Here is a 20,602-nt window from a genome sequence, read left to right on the forward strand (position 1 = left end):
ACCTGTTGAGAGAAAAAGAAGAGAAAATAAGCAAAAAAACAGAGCAACATACTAAACACAACAGCATCGCATTAATCTAGCTAAGTGTAAACAGCAGTAAATACTAAATATTGAATTTTGTTGTGTAGCAAAAAGGACAGACAGTGCACAATATGCTTGGAGATGGCAGCCAATAGAGGTGTAGTTTATGTCTATGAACAGTGAACACCTGTGTGCACACCTGTGTGGATCAGCGCGCTTGTATTCAAATGGTTTCCAGGTTTCCACATGTAATAGTCTGCTAGAGGATGTAGAGAGCCATAGCCCGGTCCCCCAGGGCATGAAGCAGGCATGGAGGAGATCCAGGCCCCAGACATCCAGAGGCCCCAGAGTGCGAGAGCCCAAGGTGGACCACCGGAGGGGCATCCGTGCCACCCTCCTGGGAAAAGCTGAGGAGATCCCCAGATGAGGGGTCACCCAGTAGCCACGGAGCAGAAGCCAGAGGGGGCTGTAGTGGCGCCAGCTGCCGGCAGCCAGCTGTGCCAGAGTGAACTGAGCCGCAGGCCGAGAGGCCGGAGGCCCGAGGGCCCCCTTTGCCCCAGAAGAGGCCTGACCGAGCAACAGGCACCAGGCCCCGCCAAGTAGTCACCGGGAGTGAGCCGGTACATACCTGAGCGCCCAGCCCCGGTCACCAAGAACCACCAACGCACTGACCCCTGAGGGCATCAGTTAACGGCAGGGAGTGTGGTGAGGGGAGATAGGCCTTGGAGGGCCTGGGAGTTCCCAGAGAGGTGGAGTCTAAGACCCGACCTGACATATAGACACGGACACAAACATGCATTCCCACCCTCATGCACACATATACAAATACTCAGCACTAACCCAACGTAGGGATAGACATACATGGACACTGTACACACAATCACACTCCCCAAACAAACTCTATACCCCGGGTCCAGGTACCCTCGCCCCTGGAGGGGGAAACGGCACCTAGACCCAGGAGATGTTACCCTTTCCCCCAGGGTGGAGGCAAGCAGACCACCCCAGGCTCTGCAGCAGCAGGGACGGCCAACACCTCCTTCCAGCCCCCCCGCCCCAATGGCCAGCAGAGAACAGGGGTGTGTGAAGACTCCAAACCTCCCTCCTCTCGCTCATGTGTAGTGTTGCTGCGTGTTGTTCTAAGGTGCATTTAAAATACGGGAGAGCATGGTGCTGCTGCCAGAGAGCAGCAGGTGTTAGCACGGCTCCTCCCGAGAACCCTCAATGTCTACATGGATTTAAAATTGAGAGGTGGGCACCGGCGCCAGAGGTGGGGTTGAATACACAGACCATCCACTGGACGCCGTTAACGTGCCCACCCTCAAGGCCCTATATGTATGTGTTATGAGAGTGTGAGTAATGTGGATGTCTAAGTTGTGGAATAAAATTGAGGCACATGTGGCCAGAAGGGGACTTTATCCTTGGTTCTTTGAAGCGTTTTTAAGCTGATACGCGGGGGTTTATCTTTCCAAAGGAAAAGTTTTAAAACGAGATAGAAAAAAAATTGTGAAAAAGAAACAATAGAATGAATATATAAAAATATATTTTTGCGCATTAGCTTAGCTTATCATTAGCCTATATCACTAGAATTTTCACTTTCCCCTCAACATTCATACTAAATGCACAGTGAAAGTCAATACACTGACACCTACACAGCAAAATCTCCAGTGTTAAATTAACACTGGAGATTTTGCTGTGTATGTTCAGAGTGAATCCCCTGACCGGCTGGGTGGTATTTCCAGCCTCCCTCTCCAGTTCACAGGCAAAATGTGCCAGTCTGCTGCCTCTGTGTCCAGAATAGATCTGTGCCAAATCATAGACCCCTCCTTAACAGCAGCACTGCAGTCACAGCAGAACCCATGCAACATGTCTCTGCTTCCTCAGCTGCTCTTTCCAAGCTTCTCTGTCATTTTCCTCAACTTGGCTTGTTTCTGCTGAAGTCTGTGGGATAAATGAAAGATTAATTACCAGCTACAAGAGTCAAATGCCTGAACAGGAATGGATGAACATGGTGAAATGTGGGCTGGGGAGGTATGACAAACGCTTTCTGCAACTGTGCAGCTCCTGTTCTTTCAATTACTACCATTACTGCAAGCTAACATCCAGCTGTGACTGCTGCAGCCAAACAACAGGTAATAACCTGGCATAAAATTGCATATTTATTCTGGGCATTTTTTTCCTCTGTTCATGTTAACTGTCACTTTTTATTTATTTATTAATTATCTTTGTAATCATATGAAGGCTACAAATAACCAAAAAATGCTGTTCCAGAAACATCCTGTCATATTCAATTTTCCCACAGAATAAATGTACATATTTTCATCACTTGCTCCACAATCCAAAAACCAACTACGGCCTCGTGCCTTCAGAAAGCCCTGACATGTTATGTTTCTTCCATCTGTCAACAGGGATATTTGGCCAGCATCTAGAGGACACAGTGCAGTACGAGAAGAAGTTTGGCCCCCGCCTTGCACCCCTGCTGGTTGAGCAGTGTGTGGACTTTATCAGAGAGAGGGGTCTGGATGAGGAAGGTCTCTTTCGAATGCCAGGACAGGCCAACCTGGTCAGGGAGCTGCAGGAGGCCTTCGACTGTGGGGACAAGCCCCTGTTTGACAGGTGGGTGAGAGGATGAAATGGGAAAATTCACTTTGCCAAAGACTTTTATGATCATCACTGATTTGAATTCTACTGAATCATCTTTCTTTCTGACTTGCAGTAACACAGACGTCCACACAGTGGCATCCTTGCTGAAGTTGTACCTGCGAGAGCTGCCTGAACCAGTTATCCCCTTCTCCAAATATGAAGACTTTCTAACCTGTGCGCAGCTTTTGGCCAAAGATGAGGAGGAGGTATGTGCTGTTTACCTTTGGTGTGAGGACTTTGAGTGGTACTGTGAGTAGAATAAGGATGATTTGTCTCATATCAGGGAGTCCAGGAGCTTGGAAAGCAAGTTAGCACTCTACCTCTACCGAACTACAACCTCCTCAAGTACATATGCAAGTGAGTGACTTCACCCGTTAGGTTGAGAACTTAGGCTTTTGTAGCCTAATCAGTTTTTTACTCTAGTTTTTCACTATATCTCTCCTTAGATTCCTTGATGAGGTCCAGTCCCACTGTAATGAGAACAAGATGAGTGTCCAGAACCTTGCCACAGTATTTGGACCTAACATCCTTAGACCGAAGATGGAGGACCCAGTCACTATCATGGAAGGTACAGAAAATTAGTGACAATCAAATAAGGTTCTGTTTTTCTGTAATTTATTTATTAAAAATGATAGTTTAGAATAAAACTAAAAAAGTTATACCGACACCGGCTGAATGTGATTTGTATTGTCTAGGAACTTCTCTTGTCCAGCACCTGATGACAGTCCTCATCAGGGAACACAACCGTTTGTACTCAGGGAGGGAACAGGAGGGGCCAGCTCTACCCCAAACTGAGATCCCCATCCAAGGGCATCATCTCCAACACCGCAGCCTGGGAGCCTGGATCTCTGAAGAGGACCTTCAGAGTTGCCCTGTCTCCAACCCAGACCAAGATCTGCACAGCAGTGCCTCATCCCTGGACGCCAAGCTGTGCGCAGCCGTCAGTCCCACTCAGACCCCTAACCCAAACCCTGGACCAAAACTTGGGTCTTCATCGGGAAAGGGTGAGACGGTAATCAGTCCGAGTAAACAAGCCAAGACCATGCCTTCCTGGAAATATTCCTTCAAAAGCTCTTCAGCGCCTCGTTCCCAGCCGCAAGCTAAGCAAACCAGCAGCAGTGGCTCCGCAGCAGATACAACCAGTCTGTCTTCTGGTGGTGGAGGAGGTGGAAGCGGGGGCAACTGGCTTATGAACGGTTTGTCCTCCTTGAGGGGACACCGGCGCACATCTTCAGGGGAACGGTCCACCCGTGACCGTGACTCCACCGGCTCGTCCCAGAGGCTGTCCACGTATGACAACGTGACCTCCTCCTCTAGCATGGGGAGCGTTCCAAGTGTATCCAGCACACCGTGGTCCACGTCCTCCTGTGAAATATCTGTCCCGGACTCAGCAAGCGAGCCCCCGGTGCACCAGAACTGTGGAGGTGTGGTGGAAGATGGAGAAAGCCACAGAGAGATTAACAAAGAAAGGGATGGAGGGATGACGACAGACGCGAGCTCCGAGCAGGACAGTTGCGAGGCCATGGAGCTGTGCAGCAGCAGCGCAGCCTGCAGTGAAAATGGAAACGTGGCCACGGCAGCCGGGGTGCCGTCCATTATCATGTCCGAAGATGGAGATGGGGAAAAACTAACACTGAGCAGCCTGGTAGAGGGACTGAAAGACGAGCTGAGAAAACAGAAGACTACATATGAGGCCAGGATCCAAAAGTAAGTCTCTGATGCAGGATCTTTCAAACTTATAATAGTAGTGTCGGTCTTTTATATGGTAAATAGAAAGACATTTGAATGAACTTTATGGTTTTGGATGTCAGGCTTTTATTTCATTAGCACAGAACCAATGGAAGTACTTCAATTACAACCTGCTGTGAGCCCTTTAAAGGGCACTTTCGTATTGCTGTTCTTTACAGTTGGGGGAACACGTCAGGAAGACAGTGAATAAAGACTGAATAAATAAATATGAAATACATCCTGAGATGGAAAAAGTTCCCAAAACAAAAGATTGTATATTTACCATAATTCCAATTACCATTTTTTATACTAAACCCAAATGGCATGGTTAAAGCACACCTATGCTCAGTTTGTAACACACCAATTTAAGTGTGTTAACACTTAAAATGTTGTTATCTGTAACACTGAAAATGAACTGGTATTTTCAAAAACCTTTCCCTTTTTGCAACTAAAACCTGTCATGGAAATAAATGGCATGTTTTTTAAGACATACACAGAGTGTCACGGCGGGGTGCACCGGTGTGAAGAAGAGGTAGACCCAGATGCAGACACAGTGGAGACAGAACTAGGTTTCCAAAAATAAAGCGAGCCTTTATTGTGGCTGATGGCATGACAAAAACATTAGAGAACACTGAAACTGGGAAAACTAAGGAGACTAAGAACACTGTGTAAACTAAAAAGACTATGACACTCTGTGAAAGAACTATGAAAAAAACTATGAACACAGAGTAACTAGGCAGGCTATGAAACAGTGAGACAATAACGGAAACTATGAAAAGATGAGGTGAGGATAACAGACGATCTGACACCGACTGAGCAGAAACACACGGATTAAGTACACATAAGGAATGATCAGGGGAAGCGGAATCACACGGGGAAAACAGCTGACAACAATTAACATAATGACAGGACAGGGGACGCGAAGCTAAATACAATAAACAAAAAACACAAGGATCCTTCAAAATAAAACGAGAAACATAGCGAGACCCAGACATGACTCGAACTTGACAAACAAAGAAAACTTGGACATGACACATGACAGATAAGCACACGAAGACTTAACACAAAAAACATCACACAGGGATGAGACAAATGGGGAGCTTGATAATAATAATCAAAGTGTTTTTATTGAGTTTTCAGAAAGCATATCATTCATACAGAAAAGCTCGAACTCAAGTCCTACCGCACAGTGTAAGACAAAACTATACCCAGACAGAGGAAGAAAAGAAAAGGGGAAAAAAAAAGGGGGGGGGGGGGGGGGGGGGAGTTGCCAGTTATGGAGTGGAAGGAAACTCATCTTCAAAATAGGAAATGAAAGGCTGCCAGACCTTAAAGAATTTCTTGGTGTTGCCCTGTATAGTAAATCTGAGATGTTCTAATTTGAGGTGTGCCATCACCTCCTCCACCCAGCGTTTATGGGATGGCGGTGTTGCCTTTATCCAGTTAAGTAGAATCAATCTCCTAGCCAGCAATGAGGCGAATGCTATTGCCTTCCTCTGAGAGGCTGTTAGTTGAGTTTCCCTCGGTGCCACACCAAAGATGGCTGTCAGAGGCATTGGTTCCATATCCTTATTAGAAATGAATGAGAATGTTCTAAAGATGTTAGCCCAAAAGTCTTTCAGCCTGGAACAAGACCAGAACATGTGGCATAAGTTGGCTGATACCTGTTTACATCTGGGGCAGGTCGGATTGGCCCCCTGGTACATTCTTGCCAGTTTCTCCCTTGACAAATGCAGTCTGTGCAACACCTTGAACTGTATCAATCCGTGTCTCACACATATAGAAGCAGAGTGTACTAGATCTACAGCCCCCCCAGTCAACCTCTGAAATGTCCAGCCCCAATTCTTCCTCCCATTTCCGTCTTACATTGTCCAGGGAGGGGGAAGCCACATTCTGAATATGTGTATATAGCGTGGAGATTGTCCCCTTAGTAGTCGGATCTGTGTCCATCAACTCGTCTGTCCATCCGCTTTGTGGAAGCTCGAGGGAGGGGCTGAATGACTTTTTCACAAAGTCCCGAACCTGGAAATATCTAAAGTAATTAGTCTTGGAGGAGATTCCATAGTCCTTTTCCAGTTGAGCAGCAGACATAAAAGTACCATTTTTAAAAAGATGTTTGACACATTCCACCCCAGCTCTATGCCATTCCCTAAAGGCTGTTCCCCCGAGGGCTGGGGGAAACAAGTGATTTCCATAGATGGGAGCAGACAGGAGGGCGGTTCTGTTTTTAAAATGTGATCTGAATTGAGTCCAAATTTTCAGAGAATGAGATACCACCGGGTTGTTTGTGTAAAGATGTTTGCTCAAGAGTAGAGGAGCGCAGACCAGGGAGCGCAGGGACACTGGACTAGAGACATACCTTTCCATATGAACCCATATTGGGGTTTCATCCTCATCCAACTCTTTGACCCAAAATAACAACTTATGTATATTAGCAGCAAAATAGTAGTGCATATAGTTCGGCAGAGCCAGACCTCCCTCTTCTTTCTGTCTCTCAAGAAACTCCCGTCTTATCCTGGGGATAGTTTTTTTCCAAATAAAGGCAGACGTACATTTGTTCAATTCCTTAAAAAATGATTTAGGAATGAAAATCGGTATCGTCTGAAATAAATAGAGGAGCCGCGGCAGTATAATCATTTTAACAGAATTTACCTTCCCTGCTAATGATAAGGGGAGCGACGCCCACCTTTCCATATCTAATTTCGCTTTGTCCAGTGCAACTTTAAAGTTATAGTCCAGTAAATCTTTATACTTACTAGTTACATTAACACCTAAATATGCGAATCTATCCTTATGTATTGCAAAGGGATAGGCCCGGAAAGAAAGTTTCCTCGCCTGTTTATTAATGGGGAAAAGAACACTTTTGTCTAAATTAATTTTATAGCCCGACACCCTCCCAAAATCTTTGATAATACCAAGGGCCACCGGGATACTAGTGGCAGGGTTTGACAGAAAAAGGAGGAGATCGTCAGCATATAAGGACAGCCTATGGTTTTGTGTCCCCCTTTGTATCCCTACCAATTCAGCAGCCTGTCTCAGCATCATCGCAAGGGGTTCAATTGCCACATCAAAGAGCAGGGGTGACAAAGGGCACCCCTGTCTTGTTCCCCGGAATAGAGAGAAGGGTTCAGATATGATATTATTCGTTCTCACCATAGCCTGGGGGCTCGAATAAATTATTTTAATCCATGAGCAAAATGTTGGACCAAAGCCGAATCTTTCGAGGGCCGTAAATAGGTAGTAATACTCTATTCGATCAAAGGCTTTGTGGGCATCTAAGGATATCACAATCTCTGGCATAATGTTATCTTCAGCAGTATATACTACATTGAACAGACGGCGGAGATTGCTGGAGAGTTGTCTACCTGCAACAAACCCTGTCTGATCAGGATGTATTATCTTACTTATGATTATGACAAGCTCAATTCTAGCTGCCAGTACCTTGGTCAGTATTTTATAATCACATCCAAGTAAACTTACTGGGCGATATGACTCACATTTAAGTGGGTCCTTATTCTTCTTAAAAATGGGGAGCTTGATAAATCATGAATTAAAACTGTAACCTAGGCATGACAGAATGTAACTAGATAAACTGAAATGAAACTAGACTGAAAAAAATAACAAAACTCAGAATACTGGGTCACATGACCCAGGACCATGACACAGAGGTGCTTTAAGCAACAAACAAAATGTTAAATCATTGGGCTGGAAGCAGCATATTTATATACCTGTGCCCATGCGTCATTATTAGCGTGTCCAAATTCATGGGCTGCATCCTCCTGAGGACCCGGCCTTCGCGGTCTACGTGGGCCGGGTCCTCAGGTTGGGTAAGCCGGAAGTAAACGACTGTGAAATTGGACGGTCTAGCCTTCTGATTAGCGTCACCGCTGTCTCGGTGGAGTTTAATAAACTTGGCCGTCTGCTCCTTGCTATCTAAAATATAACAGGACACTGGCGTAAATCTCACACTTCTGTTTAATCCGTTTTCTGTTTGACGTTTATTCAGCTGTTTGAAAACCAAGGAGGAACCCACCCGGAGGATTAATAAAGTTTTATTTTATCTAATCTAATAACTTTACAACAAATAAAACACTGAAAAAAGCCAAACAATAACATTTTAGGTTGTCTAAGTGACTTATATATTACGTTTAACCTGAGTAGCGAAAGCCCGCGGTGATCTGAAAATGATGTGCCGGGAGTTGTGCCATTCTCTGCGGCTCTAGTGACCCTAGATAGCCAGCTCTTGGCTAGCTATCGAGCTGGTGGATAACAGACGTCTCCGAAAACATTGAAGCACTTTTGGAAATATGTGATATCTTGATAAACCGAGCAGATATTTGAAGTTTACACACCCACATTCTTGTCTGAAAATATGTTAAAAGTTTATTTTGTGACCCAGAAAGATTAATAAGAGTAATTTTAAAACTTAGTAGCGGCCGCCATTGCCGGAAACTGGAGTTTGGCTGGGCCGCGCTATGAATTCTGGGATATGGTGGGCCACGAAGGACACACCCGACCCATCCTTCAAATTTGGGGAAAAGGAGGACGCATTTGTCGGCTGCATTCGGAGGAGTCTACGAATTTGGACAGCCTTCGGCGCGTCGCTGTGATGTAATCGGTCTACAAATGCGTCCTCAGGAGGATGCAGCCCATGAATTTGGACACATTGTTTGGTCTATAATTTTAGTCTGTTGTTAGGTGGTTGCATGGCAACATGATGACATCATAATATATTATATATAATTAAAGCTGGATATAAAGGAAATTTTACCGTTGCAAAATTAAAGTTATACAACGCTCTTATAAGGCATTAGAGGTGCATAAATGCTGCAAATGGGTCATTATAGCCCTTGGTAGGTGTTGGCTAGGCAACGTGATGATGTTATTATCTGCTATAGATAAGAACTATAAGCTATACCTGTGTGCCAGTTTTGGTAGCTCAGCTCCAGATAGTGTTGGAAATGTTTGCAGAAAACTGATAGAGATTATATTATGCAAGTAAGACATATATATATGTAGAGAGAGAGATAGCTAACAGCGGTTCTTGCAGGGCAGATTTGTTTTATTTCCTCCAATGCCAAGAATATCACATTAGTATTAATCTGGGCACACGGGTCAGACAAAAAGTTGGGAAGGTAGGAAGTTGTTTGAAATGTGCTTTACTGGGTGGTTCAGCCAAACAGAAAAAAGGCAAATGTCCGTGACCTTTTCTGTGTGTATTGTGCTTCCACACAGATTGGAAGAGTCTAGTGCTGCTCTGTGTGCCCAGATGGAGCGTTTGGAACAGGAGATGGAGCAGGAGAGGAAGAAGCAGCGCATGCTGGAGATAAAACTCAGAAACTCTGAGCGGGCACGGGAGGATGCGGAGAATCGCAACCGCCTCTTGGAAAAGGAAATGGAGGATTTTTTTGCCACGCTGGGCGATCTGGCCCTTGGTGCAAGGACTAGTGACCTTTGATACACGGCCTCTCATCTGTCTTGGGGTGGGGGTGGGGCATTTTGTGGTATGAGTCCTAACTCAAAATAAGACTGAAAATAGAAAATAAAGAAAACCTACTTGTGCACATGCGTAGAGATCAGATAGAAAATTCTGAAGGAAATAAACTTTGACTGTTTTCTTTCTGAGGATCATCTCTACTAAACAGCAAGTGGTCTTGATTTTGTTACGCATGCTTCAAACTCATTTTAAAAAGATGGCCCTCCTGTGATTACTGCAGAGGTTTGTCTTACAAATTGAGTTCAGGTGCCTGGATATAAATGGTGGAACATAATGTAACAATTTATGAAGTGGATAGCACTGACTTCTTTAACCACTACTTTAAAAGGACAATAACTGAATGGATTTTGTGTTAAAAGTGTGCAACTTAAGACAGTGGACTGCTGTCTATCTGTATGGGATCTTAAAGCAATAGCTTCACATTTTGGGAAATACACTTATTTGCTGTCTTGCAGAGTTAGATGAGAAGTGTGAAACCAATCTCATGCCTGTATGTCAAAGAAGGTGCTAAAGCTAATAGCCATTGAGCCTAGCTTAGGGGCACAAACACGAGGCTCTAGAACCATTGGTAAAGAGCCATTTTTTAAGAAGTTTTTTTTTTTAAGCTATTAGGCTATTGATTATAAAATGCAAAAGCCTACTGGGCTTATGAACACAGCTTCATAGTGATTGTTTCAAAGTAGGCGTAAACATGTTAATAGGTAGCTAAGACATAAATAGCTAATACCTTAGAGATATTTTCTTACACTTCACAGTTATTCTGCTTTGTTGATGATTTTAAAAAAGGGAAAGTAATTAGTTTTTGTTAGATCAAAATATCATTTTAGTAATAAAAACTTAAAACCAACAAAGAATCATTAATAGACAAAAGCTGTTATGCATGGTATGGTAAAAGACTTTAATTTACACCTGTTAGTAATAAGTCATTATACACCTAACAGGTGGTGTTTCCTACGGAGCCCCGCAGGGGACATGGGAGAAAAAAAAATTAAGACGGACTTTTGCGAGATCTCGCAAAACTAACTCGGGATCTCGCAAAAGTTTTGCGAGATCTCGCAAAACAAACTCGGGATCTCGCAAAACTTTTAGCCGCATTCTTCGGACGCCGGCTCGAAGTCGACCGGGAGGTCGAGGCACGATGTGCCGGGAAAGCGGTGTTCCTCCCGGCTGAAGTAGGTCTCGACCTCCTGTTAGCTTCGAGCTAACGGGAAGAATGCGGCTAAAACTTTTGCGAGATCTAGCAAAAGTTTTGCGAGATCCCGAGTTTGTTTTGCGAGATCTCGCAAAAGTTTTGCGAGATCCCGAGTTTGTTTTGCGAGATCTCGCAAAAGTTTTGCGAGATCCCGAGTTTGTTTTGCGAGATCTCGCAAAAGTTTTGCGAGATCCCGAGTTTGTTTTGCGAGATCTCGCAAAACTTTTGCGAGATCCCGAGTTAGTTTTGCGAGATCTCGCAAAAGTCAGTCTTAATTTTTTTTTCTCCCATGTCCCCTGCGGGGCTCCGTAGTTTCCTTCATCATACACCTCAAAAAGCATTTTGGCCCCATACATAGATTTTTTGGTCAGAAATTGCTAGAAATGGCTCGTTTGATAAAGGTAGCTAACCAATTAGCCTAGCGTAACAGAAGTTAAAATGGTGGCCTAGTACTGTTTATATATAAAAACTTCACTGACACTTGCAAAGCTAATTGATTAACATATATAATTTCATTTTCTGGGCACTTAAAAACTGAAATATTAAGAAAATATTAGGTTGTGGTTTTCATGCTAACCCGAGGTAGCTATGTCTAGCGTTAGTATGCATGATGATATTGGACTTTTTAGCTAAAACTTGGCAAGAAAGCAAATACACTTCCCAAAATGTCAAACAGTGTCTTATACTGCAGGGTCAGTTTAGGCTGTAGAGGAAGCTAGCAAACGCTTTTCTGTTTCAGAATTTGAAAATGTTAGTTTCTAAAAAAGAACTGTAACTTTTACAAATTGACCCTTTTTAAATATCATTTTAATCTTTTAAACACCAGACACTGAAATTATACTAGGTTAGTGCTGGCCAAAATCCCATTCATGTACTGTATATCTTCAAATCTGGGCAAATGAAAGTTTTTGAGTAGCTTATAACTTCTAATTACGAGTATTTTGTACTATTTGGGTAAACTGACTCCTTAACTACAGTGGTAGCTTTAGGAGGTTCAATTTGTATATTGCAACACAAAGGCAGGTTTAAGAAAACTACTCTTTCCAAACAGTTTCTTTTCAGAGGGGAAAAAAAAAGCAAACGCATTAACAGATGGGACTTCTGCCATAGCTCTTCTTTTATCCTCAGGCTCTTCCAGTGCCTCTCGTCACCATCGACATGGTTCCCGAACTCATTTGATGGCAAAGCCTCAATCTTTGGTTCGCTCTGATCCTCACTGATGTCAACATACCTTTAATGTACAGATAATATAACAGGTTCTTTTCAGCTTAGCACACGGGATATGTGCCTCAGTACATGAAGTCCATTTACAGTACACAGTAAAATACCAAAGCTAGACCGCCTCAGTTCGCTCACGAGAGATCAGAATGGCCTGCCTGGAAGCCATGTTGATTTTGGCACACGAAGCTGAACACTGCCCTCAAAGAAACAATGGAGTTTCCTGGTTGTGCCTTCAGGGAAGTGTTCTGAACTAGGAAAAATGAAGTGTTGCTTGCTTGTCCACAGATGTGGTGCATATACTTCTCCATAATAGCTTTTTTAAAAGACATATGGAATAAACTGCTGATGCTGATGAGTCCCTCGAAGGTGCCAATTCTTGTGAAAGTGAATTGTGAATTGAATGGAAGTTTTGCATTAAGAATGTATCTTTATAGTGAATGTAATGTGTCGTTGATCAAACCAGCCCGATAGAAAATTGTAAACAATAGAGAAAGCATCAAACTCACTGTAACACTCAAATGTCTGCTCCCAAGATGAGTGAGTACTACTGAGTTTTGTGAGAACGTTATCTTCAGCATCTTACCGTTAATCAGAACATCGAGAGGTGTAACTAGTAACAGTCAATCCCCGAAGGGCCCCTTAGGCAGTACAATTATATGTGAAAGCGTGCTTTTGGTTGGGCAATGTGACCATTTTTTAAAGAGCTAAAATACAGTGTTGTTATATTGACTTCATTTGCACATGTACACGCTGGTCTAACTCTTTGATTCCAACAGCCTTTTACTTTTCTCCTATATGTCTCATGACGAAGGTTAAATGTTTGTTATTGCTCTGCGGATCATCTATGGTGCTTATTTATTATGGATTTCCACTATTGTAACAAATGACCATGTATGGAAATAAAGGTGACAAGGATTACACACATGACGGTGATTAACCTGACCTACTGGAGTTTCTGTTAGCGTTACAGGTGATAACTTAGCGCTCCACCTTCTGTTCAAATATGGCCACTTTTGGCCCCAGAATCAAAATGGGTGTGGTCAAATCCTGACACTGGCCTCCAATTTTATATACAGTCTAAAGCAGCGGTCCCCAACCTTTTTTGCGCCACGGGCCGGCTTATGTCCGACAATATTTTCATGGATCGGCCGTTAAGGTGTCGCGGATAAATACAACAAAATAAAACTAGTACTGGTACCAAAAAAAAGAGGATTTATTCATAACACACGGGAAAAGACCCATGGAAACAGAGTTAATGATAAAAATGATTTAAAAAAAAAAAAAAGCGATAAACCATAAATTTCACACCCGAGCTTCAACTCTTGCGGCCCGGGGATTGGGGACTGCTTGTCTAAAGTCTTAGCCCAAATAGCAGATGCTGGCTAATAATCAATCCAATACTGGCACACCTCACAATCCTGTAATACTTAAACTTTGAATGATAGAATAAGCACAACACAGTGAGCATATTTTGATCTCACAGAGATAATAAAAAAGTGAACCTAGCTTCAAAGTGATGCTAACTGCCATTCTTTCAGATTAGCAACATAAAACAACTGCACTGTTGCAAAAAGTAGAGTTTTCACTTTTTACCAAGTAGGCTAAGTTTTTTAGTGGATTTATGATGGCTGATGATCCCATTCAGAGTAAAACGGTCCAGGAAGATAAGTTTTAAGATTCAGCTACTTTGGAATAGATAAGATGCAAGGGTACCTAGACCTGGGGTATAGAGTACGCTTGGGGAGTGTGATTGTGTGTACAGTGTCTATTTATGTCTGTCTCCACGTTGGGTGAGTGTGGAGTAAGTGCATATGAGAGCATGAGGGTGGGAATGGATGTTCGTTTCTGTGTGTGCCTGTTTGTCTGTGTCTATATGTCAGGTCGGGTATCAGACACCACCTCTCTAGGGGCATCTCAGGCCCTCCAAGGTATGGAGGCCTATCTCCCCCCACCACTCCCCCTGTCAGTGGCAGACACCCTCAGACATCGGTGCGTTGGTGGTTCTTGGTGTCCGGGGATGGGCGTCCAGGTATGCACCGGCTCACTCCTGGTGGCTGCTTGTCGGGGCCTGGAGCGTGGGGCTCGCTCGGGCCCCTTCGGGGGTGTACACACAGGTGCTCACACACACAAACTACACCCTTTTTGGCTCCTACCTCAAATTACACTGTGCGCTGTCGATCTTACGTGCTGCACAATAATATTCAATATTTACTGTTTTTTACTGTTAGATTATCGCAATGATGTTGTTCATTATATTGCTCTCTTTTCTTGCTTGTTTTCTCTTTTTTCTTTCTCAACAGGTGATTGAAATATGTATTTTTTGTCTGTTTGTTTTGTTTGTTCTTTGCCCTTTATCACCGTTCCTCTTCCCCGCTGTTTTTCTTTCCCTACCTCTCTTTTTTCCTCCCTTTTCTTTCCCCCAGTCATGTCTGTCCCGTGTGTAGCAAGTGAAAATAAAATAAAATAAACAATAAAAACAAAGGTCAATCAAATGGACCAATGCGGCAAGGCCGGGATGGTCCATTTGGTGAAAGAAATCCGTTGGGCATCTTTCTTTGCCTTTAGACAATAATTCTGATGGCAAAAGAACCAAACGGGACAGGCGAGGAAAAAAAAAAGAAAAAAGGAATAGATAAGATGCCAGGATGTAGACGTACATGGTGTTTTTAGGTTCTCATTCAGACCCAGCTCTTTGTCGATGCCTAGCTTCTTATTCAAATACGGTCACTTTGGTTCACAATAAGCAGAAAACAAAACAAGATGGCAACTGCAAAAAATACTAGTCACTGATAGTTTACTTTTTTTCTTCCGTTTCCACAACTGACTGTTCCCATCCTTGTTTCAGGTCATTTGGTCTATAGCAGTTCTTTCCCAATGACATCACTCAGGCCATTAAACAAAAAAAAAAAAAAAAAAAATCAAACAAGCCATGAGTGGTCATCACTTGTTAATCTTAACTATACCTGCAAAATATCACAAATAACCAAAAACACACACACATCAATACTTGTCCTTAGCTGATGAATATATCAACTGACCCAAACTGATTGTCTCAACAGAAGCTACATTTTGATTGAAAGGGTTTCATGAATGTTTGACATGTGTGGTGATGTTTAAGGACAACTACATGAATATTTTTTTTATTATTATTTTCATTACTGTTATTATGGTGCTTCACAGTTTGCTGGTCCTAAAAGGTACTTTATGTAATTACCCGCTGCGAATCTTAAATAAACCTTGCACCACCAGGGGGCAGTATTTTACCAGGTGGTATGTTGAAATGTTTGATTTTTTTTTTTTTTTAGCCCAAGACCACTTTCTGTATCACCCTTTTCCAGGAAAAATGTGTCTTTAATGACTTTCACAGTTAAATAAAGATTATACCGAATATACATATTCTGTTGATAGTATTAGTTACTTCTGGGAGGATTTAAATGCAGGGATTTACCGCGAGTACCCTTAAGAACTGCATTTGTCTTTATTCACAGACACAGACATACAATGAATGAATCAAAGTGTATTTGTTTTATTTGCAGTATATTTTATTTTTTTCATTTTTTTTTCCGTTTTTGAGTTTTTAAGAGGTGGCATCATCAGATCCCAATGCATGTATTCTAGTAGTGCACTTCTTTGTGGGTTGCAGTTTTTTGGGTGTCGCAGATCCAGGAAATCTTAAAACTACTTGCATGGCTGGATTCACTAGCAAACATTACAAACCAGCACCATACATATAATGAATTCTTGTAGGTATTGACTCATTTTTTGTGTGAGTTTCTTAACAATATTATTCTAAGCATGTCCCCAAATCAAAAATCTGTCACCCATGTGTGAGTCAAAGAACTTTCGGTCTCTGCATCAAACTCCAGGTGAAAGACTTTCTTTGTTTCTTTGTTTTTTGACGGGTAAGACCAAATACGTAACATTTTGACTATAAACAAGTCACAGAAATAAAAACTGATCTTATTCATTTAAAAAAACAAAAAAACAAAAAAACAAAATCAAAACATGGATTGACAGTACCAAACATTTTCTTTACCTTCAGGAGACAGCTAACAAAGGCTAGGCCCATCACATACTACTCGCACAGTTTGCTGAAGGTATTGCACATTTAGTTCAAAAACAAAAAGAAAACAACAACAAAAAAAAAAAATACATATAACAATTCTCTTACTTCTAGGTGAAGTATACATAATGTACAAAACTAGAAGTCTGTTGAAACCGACAAATAGTACACTTTCAAATAAATAAATAATGGAATCTGTTATTCACATGTCTTCGATAGCTAATTCTGCAGGCGACTATATGCAAGAACAGGCAGAAATTCAGCGTGAGGTAGTTCATCAAAGCTGACTTGAATCAGAATGAAAGTGGTTGAGAGATGTAATAATGACAAAAACAACAACAACCTCAGAAGAAGAAAATACTCCAATTATTTGTTCCTACCGATGGGCTAAGAAAATTAAGAGCACTTTACAGAACATCATCTTTCTTTTCAGCTAATATGACAATTTGATGCATACCACTGCTTCTCTGCATTAACTGTGTCATTTAAAAAAAAATCAATTTTTAGTTTACAACATTTAGTTAGAAACTAAATGACTGCAGGTTGATTTTGTTGTGCTGTATGGGTGAAGCTCCACAGCTGCTAACGCTGTACTTTGTCCTTAAACTTGCAATCTTTTTAATAGCCACGAGTCGGCTATTAAAAATAAAGCTCGGAGAAACAGCACTCTGCTCTGACCTCAGTAAACACTTTCCTGTTTTTATGTAGACGTCATCACAGAGACTGCGTCCATCTTTTATACTTTAATACAGTGTAGCTCAGTGTAAACGCTAACATTTGCCTCTTAACACACCAGATATTAAGCTAACACCAGGCTGCCATTTTGGATGCTAACTGTCCTGTAGCTCACTGATAGGGCCAGCTTTTGCTTTGTAATGTAAAATATTAACAACTGTGCAGCTAAGTGATAGCCATGTTTGTCTGCTGATATATGAAATACTATTGGCTGTGCAGCTAAATGACACCAGCGAAGGTAGTAACATGACAAAAAAACAAAAAACAAAACCAACAGTTGTTTCGCTAATAAATTACATGCTAGCTCAGGAAAGAAAACATGCCACCCTTTGGGAAAATCTGTTTTGAATAATGTGTGACTGTTGATCTGATAAGTTTGGATCTGATAAGGTTTTGGATAACTAGCTGGCTTATGTAATATGTCCAGCTTAGGACTATTAGCGAGCATTAGCCATCACAGACTGGTGCAATATTAGGCGTTTACGTTAATTTTACTATAGATAATTTTTCAGCTATTTAGACATATTTTATGGTTCAACCTGATTGAGTAAAAACCACTAGATGTAAAGTTACTAGTTGTTATAGATCAATAACATGAATAGGGTGCGAATTCAGAACCTGACACCGACAAGGCCCTCAGTGGTGTTAATATTTGAGAAATCATGCTGTTAATAAATGGTTAAATATCTGGCAGAGAAGTTGCCTGAGTGGAGCTACAGTGTATGCTACAGTCTAAAGATAATGTCACCACTGAAAACAACAGGATGCAGACGGTGTTGTCTTACACAATTTGACAATCCTAGCACTGTAGCATGTACTCCTCTGCTGTCAGCATCCACGATCCACGTGAGAGCGCATCACATAAATAAATATTATGCAAACATTTGGTGGCAGGCAGATTTGCTGCAAGAAAATAAGCTAATATGGCTAGCTGATTCAATATGGCAAGGACATTCTTTTCAGTTAATACAAGTGTTATGTGCTATATGTGATGTGGCTGCATGGCTCTGCCTTTTTTCTACTAGTGTCAATCTGCCTTTCTAATATTAAACTTTATCCAAAGCTTTTTAAAATACTAGCATGAATTCAGTCGCAGAGTTTGCTCATATAGTTTGATCCAGCACTTAATTTTTCTGTCCATCAGTCAACAAATTAAATGAACGACTTAAAGAAAATTACATGTATAAAAATTGTCATTATTCTATATGTTGGTTGCTGTCACTGCAAAGAAACACTTCTTTTTACTTTGATGAAAGACCTTGATAAAACTGCCTCTTCTTCTGAAATGACTCCAACAAATGCATAAGCACCTCAATGCATACGTCACCACCACCTTCTCCTGCAAGACACCGCAGTCTCTTGCTCAACAGTCCAAAACCAAAACAAGTAGAAAAATATACAACACGCTCGTGAGAACTACGACCTCCCCTCGCACGTCACCGCTCTGACATGGAAACTACTGTTGTTATCCAGAAGCTGACGGATAAAATGCTCCCTCCTACACGCACTCAGGAATGAATGACAAACAACAGGCACTTTTCCTTTCAACACAAAAATCATATACACTTAAAACAGGACGCTATTATTGCATACAGTAAGAAAAAATTTGTTTCTTTTGACTCTGGTTTTTGTGCTGCTAGGTTATATAGAGATAGTTCGTTTGAGCCATAGTTACAGGCAAGTCTAGTTCGCAAAGTGTTCGCTGATTATTACGAAAAAAAATTTGAAAATTAAAAACAAAAACACATTACTAATAACGGGATCTGAGAGTAAGGAGGCACACACCTTTTACACCTAACCGCTGTCGCTCCGAGATGCCAAATATCAACACGTTCGCATGCGTTCTCGAATATCACGTCGCCCTACTTGACCGAAACACATTCCACTTACGCCATCGCCGACTTCACAACCTCAAACTACTCTACGTCTTACAAAAACCTCCCGAAGCACAATGAAGAACATTCTGAAGTCCTGAATTGATACCGAAACTATTCCGCCTATCTACTTCCAACGTGTCGCACAGCCATCTGCAGATAAGAGGTACTTTAAAAGCACTTAAAAATAATACAGAAGACAGTCATCAAGAGGATATCCTGCAGGACCTAACTGTGCCATAACCAATCCTGTAGTAAGAGGTTAAAAAAAAAAAAAAAATCAAATCACATGGTGAGAAAATGTCAGCATTTTTAAATGATGGGAAAAATACGTTGATTATAAAGCTTTCGTTAAAGTTAAAATTTACAATGAAGAATGTAGTACTGACTCAAAAGAGTTCAAATAAAAGGATATACATATGATCTAATATCCACATTATGGGAGAGAGAATAGAAACGGGGGGAGTGCTAAGACAAAGTTCGTCAATTAAATTAGGTTTTCAATGGCTCACTGCAAACTTGTATCGAAGAGTAAAACTACATCTACAATAAAATCTGTACAAACTCAATCTACACGTATATGGCAAATTGTAAAAGCAGTAGCTTAACAAGTGGAGAAAAAAAAAAAATCACATTGAAACATTTTACAGATATTTCTTTAAATTTTCACTGTTGGCTCATACAAACCGGAATATAGTGAAATGATAAAAATTCTCTGATCATCTCAGGTTTCTGAAAAAATTAAGAAATTCCACAATAAATTACAGCTAGGACTCAACTGAAAAGAAATCCTAATTTTGTTTTTGTTTTTTAAAAAAAGAAAAGAAGTAAAGAAAAAGACTACAGCTTTCATTAAAAAAGAAAAAGATCTGTCCTTTCAGAAATGTTTCAAACAGCTAGCTAGTTAAAGCTACACTACTGAAGACGAGCACGGAGGGGAAGCAAACACAGCGGGTGGGTCTAGGGGCCGGTGTCGGGCTGGTGGTCTTGGATGTGACCAGGTGGCGTGGCCCAGCCCAGAACCAGGTGTAGGCGATAGTCATCTGCAGCAGCCCATTGGGCCGGAGGCTGTAGCAGCGGCGGCGGCAGGGCCCGCCGTCTCCAGGCTGCTGTCGGTGTCGGTCAGGGTCGGGTCGGTGGACATTGAGGAGACATCGTTGGCGGAGGTGGAGGAAGAAGTGGAGGGATGGTGCTGGTGGTGCTGCTGGGGGCTGCTGCTCACTGCTGCACCTGTGCTATGAGAAGCAGGGATGGGCCTGTGGTCAGTCACGGAACAGCATTGTGCTTTAGCAGCTGATCTAATAAAGACGGGATGGTGAAGGCTGGTTTTTACATTTGACAAACCAACGAGTGGATTCATTCTGAACCACATGCCGTATAAATGCCTGAATGTATCCGGTTTATCTACACGACTTTGAAGATTCACCGAAATAATAAATAAATTAACACAAATGTGAGCGCGGGTCACGTCAGGGCCAACGCTGTTCGCATCTGCTCCCATTAGAGCGATTACGGAAATGAAATCAAAGCGCTGCAAATGTTATCTGAAGGAAAGCATCTTAGTCTCAGATACATTACAATCACTTGCAATATAGTGCAGCAGCCGTGATCATGCGCAGACGTCTTGTGCA

At 42.0% G+C, this 20,602-nt stretch overlaps 2 protein-coding genes across 9 annotated transcripts in view; one reads left to right on the forward strand and one right to left on the reverse strand.

Annotated features, from left to right (window-relative positions):
- arhgap22b (Rho GTPase activating protein 22b) overlaps positions 1–10,672 on the forward strand; it is a 52,882-nt gene extending 42,210 nt beyond the window's left edge. For 4 of the 5 annotated variants that reach the window (XM_026177136.1, XM_026177133.1, XM_026177134.1 and 1 more), the window contains 6 exons: positions 2,427–2,634; positions 2,735–2,867; positions 2,945–3,018; positions 3,108–3,229; positions 3,357–4,368; positions 9,625–10,672. In XM_026177136.1, coding sequence (XP_026032921.1) covers positions 2,427–2,634; positions 2,735–2,867; positions 2,945–3,018; positions 3,108–3,229; positions 3,357–4,368; positions 9,625–9,847 — 1,772 coding nt within the window. In that variant the 3' untranslated portion in view covers positions 9,848–10,672. Of the gene's footprint in view, positions 1–1,741; positions 2,151–2,426; positions 2,635–2,734; positions 2,868–2,944; positions 3,019–3,107; positions 3,230–3,356; positions 4,369–9,624 lie in introns of those variants that run through there. The other variant, XM_026177138.1, reaches the window with a different exon arrangement.
- A 5,612-nt stretch (positions 10,673–16,284) lies between these two features.
- Positions 16,285–20,602, reverse strand: part of mapk8b (mitogen-activated protein kinase 8b) — a 32,685-nt gene continuing 28,367 nt past the window's right edge. For 3 of the 4 annotated variants that reach the window (XM_026177140.1, XM_026177139.1, XM_026177141.1), the window contains exon 12: positions 16,285–20,201. In XM_026177140.1, coding sequence (XP_026032925.1) covers positions 20,011–20,201 — 191 coding nt within the window. In that variant the 3' untranslated portion in view covers positions 16,285–20,010. Of the gene's footprint in view, positions 20,207–20,602 lie in introns of all 4 variants that reach the window. The other variant, XM_026177142.1, reaches the window with a different exon arrangement.

The sequence above is a fragment of the Astatotilapia calliptera genome, chromosome 8, assembly GCF_900246225.1.
Source record: "Astatotilapia calliptera chromosome 8, fAstCal1.2, whole genome shotgun sequence".
Classification (NCBI taxonomy): Eukaryota; Metazoa; Chordata; class Actinopteri; order Cichliformes; family Cichlidae; genus Astatotilapia; species Astatotilapia calliptera.